Source organism: Austrofundulus limnaeus, unplaced genomic scaffold, assembly GCF_001266775.1.
Source record: "Austrofundulus limnaeus strain Quisiro unplaced genomic scaffold, Austrofundulus_limnaeus-1.0 Scaffold1573, whole genome shotgun sequence".
NCBI classification, from domain to species: Eukaryota; Metazoa; Chordata; class Actinopteri; order Cyprinodontiformes; family Rivulidae; genus Austrofundulus; species Austrofundulus limnaeus.
In genome coordinates, this window is record NW_013953975.1 from 38,275 (window position 1) to 44,014 (window position 5,740).

Sequence of the window (5,740 nt, forward strand, 5' to 3'; positions counted from 1 at the left end):
AACAAAGTTAAATATTTCAAAATGTATAAAAATTACAATTCTAAAAACATATAATACACTATTTTTATAACATATGATACACAAATGGTTCAAACACAATGTTTGCAGAAATTTATTTACAAAAAAACAATGTATGAAATAAACTATGAAAGCAATGAAACTGAATTTCTAGTCTTGAAGAAATTACCCTGCATTGGGCTTTGATGGTTTTGGGAACTCTCATTTTTAGGACCTTCTAGTTTGGGTCATACATCAAACCGAGGCAGACACTATAGACTCTGATTATCACTGTCACCATTATTCATTTATATTCAGTAGTGATCTTTGTTCAATAAATGAGAACACTTCATGTTGACACAAATGGTGTACTGTAACAGCAACATAACATTTTGTTGGCTCTACGTTTGTGTTGTGCATGATGACATGCTTYATTATTATTTAAGGTGACACATCTTTGTTAAGAGCTGAGAAGTTTTGGCTTCAGTTCTGTATAAGTGTCACTATGCAAAATATTTTGTAAGCGGTGGCAAAATTGTTTAACTGTTTTAAATGAGACAAATCTTTTTTTAATAACTATGGATCGTATCCAAATGTGGTTCTAATGCAATCACTTTAAAGAGATATCTGTTGCAAAGTATGAAGAGGAAAACCAAACATGTTGGGATCTGTAGCTGCTGCAGATCATCTCTCTTTACTGACAGATGCCACGTAAAGTAGTCAAAGGAGTCAAGTGAACAAGAGCGAAATAATGACGTTAGATGCTGACGAGGACCAGCCTAATGTGAGAACAGCCGGCTAACTCAATGTTCGAATAGATGTAGAGTGTTCCCCMTTTGCTGTGAGGCCCTTGAGTGGAGGCTTCCCTTGACCCCAGGGGATCCTCCTTGACCCCACCAACAGAATTACCACAGATCGCTCGTAGTGTCTGAGAGGAGAATGTGTTGAGGAGTAGAGGTAAAGGTCTTTTTGAGCCTCAGCACCACCAGAACCATAAATCACCCAGCAGATCCAAGAATCTCAGGAATCTAGCGTTGCCTTTTGCAGAGTCTCCCCCTCTTTCTGTCTCCAGTGAACATACTGATTCAGGAGAACAGTATGTTTTCATCCATTTCTCTCTCTCTTTGCTACTTTTTTTTCCTGTCAGCATTTATTTATACAGATGTGTTGTGCATGTTTATTTGATTTAAAAAGTTCYCATGTACTCATAGCTGCTAAACAGCTCCCACAACACCGAAACCGGCTGCAAATGGTGCTGAATATTTACCAAATGACAGCTGATCCGTGGACTGATAATGAATTAGGARTAGGAATCCATTAGAACCACCAGGGGATCAGCTTTACCGCTCCCCATTTCATAGCTGTCAGTAGCCCTCTGTGACAGCTCATTCACAAGTAAGGCCACTGATATAAAACTGTCAGCATGCCCAAAATTAGTGCGCAGTTTTGTTTACRATATTTATACTAACGCTCACATTAGGACGTGTACAAGATGGTTCGCTCGTTCATCATGTGCAGCTTTGTCTTTGACGCACAAAACTGTTGAAACCCTTGGAGCGCGTTTGACCCACTTCTGTCAAAACTAATCTTCAGTGAAAATCCAGTTTTTGAATGGAAAATAACACTCAGATGACGCAGTTTACATTCRGGGATCTGCTTTCCATAAAGAATGGAAGCCAGGGAGCAACTCAGCATTACCCTTTAGAATAATACAGTGTGTTGTCTTTGGCCGCTGAGCAGCGTTGGTCTCTTGTGGCCTTGCGGCATGTCAGGAAGGCTTCCACTCTACACGGCTAACATGCCCCCAGAGAAAGGAGGCCAGACCCAACTTGCAGCATTACAATTTAACTGTAGGGGGAAAAAAGGTGAGGGCAGGGAAGGAGGAGGCGAGAGATCTTGTCATGGTGCCCAGTGGGTTCAGAGCTTGTGGTTGGAATGCTGGAAAAACTGGCTTGTCTCAGTGATTAATGGTGGGGAACTCTGAGTCAAGGGAGCGGGAGAGGCAAGATTGTGCAACTTGAATACACAACACTGTTAAGTTTTTCAATGAATCTAAAGCACGCTTTAATTTGAATATGTTAATCCTTCCCCCTTTTCCCTTTTGGGATCCCATCCAAGAAATCGTAATCATGAAATACTGCTAGCGAGGATGTCATTCTAATAAGCAATACAAAAGGGGAAACCCTGTACAAGATTACGGGTTCCCTAAATGCTTTTCTTAAGCATGTGCAGTTTACGACATTGCAGTGAATCAACAAAAGTATGAAGGACTGGAAGCTTTATTGGAACTAACAAGAAAAACAATGCAACGTGATTTCAGTTCATTGTACATATAAAACATTTAACACAAACAACACATTTACAGTTCAGATCAGAAAATAGGATAAGAATTAAATGATAAGCAGAGATATACAGAAAATTCATTTTAAAGTCTGCCTCTGCATGCCTTAATGTCCTAAAATAAAAACTCATAAAACTCAAAAATGGATTGATTCACTGTTCAAACATCTCCCACTGTGAGCAAGACCAGCATACAAAAAAACATGAAAGATATTACAGCAGCTCTCCTTTAATTAGGATGATTTTTTTCCATATAGTTTAATTAAAATGTATCATGAAGAATGAGAAGGATGTGTTAAGTGGAAGGCATTCCTTTGATGCTGATCAGACATTCCCCCAGTCTTTTTATAAGTAAGTGAAGATATGATTGAGATTTTTAAGAGCACAGAAGGGGATGGCCTTTATGGCGCCTCAGGGCCAGTTTGAGAAGCCGGCCTGCTGATGGCCATCGATGTCTGCGCAGGAGGGCGGCGGACCGTTTGCAGCAGATGGAAGCAAGCAGTTTAAATGGGAGAGGTCTGCGGGGTAAAGACTCGGAGCGCTGCTGCTGTCACTAAACGACCCAAACAGGGAGGACAAGGAGCAGTCCATGGAGAGAAGCTCCGAGGGAGAAGATGTTCTGGCAGCACATGCTGCTGGGAGGTGGTCTGGGTAAGAACTGAAATTGGATGGAGACCCCAAGAACAAGCTTGCCTCCTTTTTGCCATACTTCTGCTCTTTCTTGTGCCTCATTCTGCGGTTCTGGAACCAGATCTTGACCTGGCGGTCGGTGAGGTGCAGCCCGGCTGCCATCTCCAGCCTCCGGTGGCGCYGCAGGTAAGGACTGAAGTGGAACTCCTTCTCCAGCTCCAGCAGCTGGTTGTTGGTGAAAGCGGTTCTCTCCCTCCTCGTTGCTCTGCCTGCCACACGACTGCTCGCTGAAGATGTAGATATACAGAAGAAGAAGAAAAGAGTTAAAAAGGGACACGCGACATGTCTGACATCTCAATCTGGAAATGGACGGCCTTCAGGAAGCCTTCAGGTGCCAGCGAGGCCCACGTTAATCCTCAGCTAATCAACCTGAGACCTGCTGGAGCCCTAAGTTCCTATTCAGTCATGCTTCAGACTCCTTACAAGACTGGCTGTCTGGCGCGTCATGTGTTCAGGGAAAGTTCCCTGCCGAAGAAGCAGTCTGGGGAAAACATCTGACGCCACCGCGGCTGCCTGACAGGCCACATTAATCAGAGCTCCACACGGAAGCAGACCTGTCAAATCCCCATCTCAGTCACTTAAAAGGTACCTTGGGAGCGCCACTGAAAATAACCGCCATTAGGGATTCAGTTTGACATGTATATGAGCATCACCAAGGCCCTGTTGATACCAATATGATGAGGAGGGGTTAATGGGTGTTTAATAGTGGCTACGTTAAAAGGAATGCTCACATAATAGACTGCTTCATGTTATACTTGTGCTTGGTGTAAAGTCAGGTTGTCTTTTATTAAGCATAAATCTAAATGAAGCCAATCAAGAAGGAAATGTTTGAACTTGTATTTTACCTCATCTGCTTATGTGGATGCCTTTTTCCCTTTTAGCAAAGTGAGCAGTTTGTGTTCTAAAAATGAGACAAAACTTTTTGTTGTTAAAAATTAATAAATTAAGCTGTAATTTAAAAAAACAGACCTTTATTTGAAAGCTTTTTTATTTGAACTTTTGTTTGCACAAAGGAGACATAAAACAATACATGACGCGTGGCTACAATTTCTCTCAGACGTATTTTAAAATAAAGGGGAGAAGATGTCAAATCTTTTGCAGACTGTTAACACAAAACAGTTCAGTGCATGAAACAAGTATTACAAATAGTTTGATCAATTTTAGAGTGAAAAAAAGAAAGAATAAAAGTAAAATAGTTACCAGATTGTCCAGAGCTGGTTTTCTGTGACTTCATCCAGGGAAACGTGACGCCTGAGTGACAGATGAGACTGCAGCCCCTGCTTTTGGTGTCCAGCTTGCCCTTGGCCTGGCACTGAACCACGGGCCCCAGAGGGCACTCAGAAACGTTCCGTGGGTCCAACCTGGAGCTGAAAGGAACAGTAGAGGTCATGTTTTGCTGCTCAGCATCTGGGCCCCCTCCTCCTCCCCCTGGTCCTCCTTTTTCAAGGCGTCCCACGCTCAGGTTTGGCACTTGTCCAGAGTTCATAGCAGAACTGTTGCCACGCAGCTGCAGCGGGAGGGCAGCACACTGTTGGGGGTCCATGGACCCAGCTCATCAAACTGCCTCAAATAAAAACAAACCAAAAAAAAAAAAAACACACAAAGTCCCCGAGCAGCACTAAAAACAACGAGGATTTGCCTAATATCCGATCACAATTAAGCTGAATGAATAAAGGTAGGCAGGTCAGAGGATGTGGAGTAAAAACCATGTGGAACACTTGGGTAATATTTACCATCAGGGTGCCRTGGTCACGTGGGTCCGCGCGTCCAATGGCGACGCTCCGGAGTTGTTGGCAACTTGGTGTGCCCGAAGAAGCTTCTGCAATATTTCTTCCGACATTTCTACGAGCTTCTCGTCTTTTTTTTATTATTATTATCTAGGGATTTAAAACAAACAAAAAAATCATGAGAAGGAACATGGAGAGGCGAAGAAGAGAGGAAAAAGGAAAGCAGTGGAGGAAGAGGAGGAGGAGGAGGAAGACAAACAATGATTACACGTGCGCTGCATGAAGACTCTGCTTTTATTTTAGACGCWTTCTTTTAATATTTATAAATCACTGACGAGATGTGAAGAAGTCGCGACATCCTCAACTGGTTTGCGGTAGGTTCTTAATTAAAAATCAAAATAAAATAAAATAAAATAGGCGAAGAGATTTTGTTCAAACGCGACAGAATAAAGCGTGAGTATTACCGAACGCAGTGTTTTTTTAAGCTTTTATTTTTAAAATAAATTCAATAAGGCATTTCACTCTGAACTGATTTTTCATCAAAAATAGAATAATAAGAAGAATTATAATAAATATTTTTCTCTATCCTCGTGTTTTCATGCTACTTTATAGATATTAAATGTTATTATCAGTCTTTATAACGAGATTATTTAAATGAACTCAGGTAACCTCGGTTCGCAACAAATAGCACGCTGACGTTGTAAAGTGGCGGCCTTTTCCTTTAAATAACATATGTTTTAACTGTCCGAGTATTCAATGGGAGTGGTCAGACAAAGGCTTGACAGTCATTGCTGCACAAAGACAAAGGAGGCAATCAAGATTTTTTTTTCTTTTCTACAAGGCCGACTCATTTGCATTAATCAGGCTTCATCGGTTGGTGCTTCTGTGAAGCAACATTGTGGACATTTTTTGACGCCCAGTCCCCCCACCCCCACCCTCTTTTTTTTTATTTGTTTGTCTTTTTTGTTTTGTTTTGTTTTGTTTTG

At 41.7% G+C, this 5,740-nt stretch overlaps 1 protein-coding gene across 1 annotated transcript; it reads right to left on the reverse strand.

Moving 5' to 3' along the window:
- Positions 1-2,258: 2,258 nt before the first annotated feature.
- Positions 2,259-4,754, reverse strand: LOC106535812 (homeobox protein HOX3). Its single transcript, XM_014032913.1, has 2 exons — positions 4,228-4,754; positions 2,259-3,254 (listed from the first exon to the last, which is right to left on the reverse strand). The coding sequence occupies exons 1-2, from the start codon at positions 4,568-4,570 to the stop codon at positions 2,749-2,751; spliced, it is 849 nt and encodes a 282-aa protein (XP_013888367.1). The 5' UTR covers positions 4,571-4,754; the 3' UTR covers positions 2,259-2,748.
- Positions 4,755-5,740: the final 986 nt, after the last annotated feature.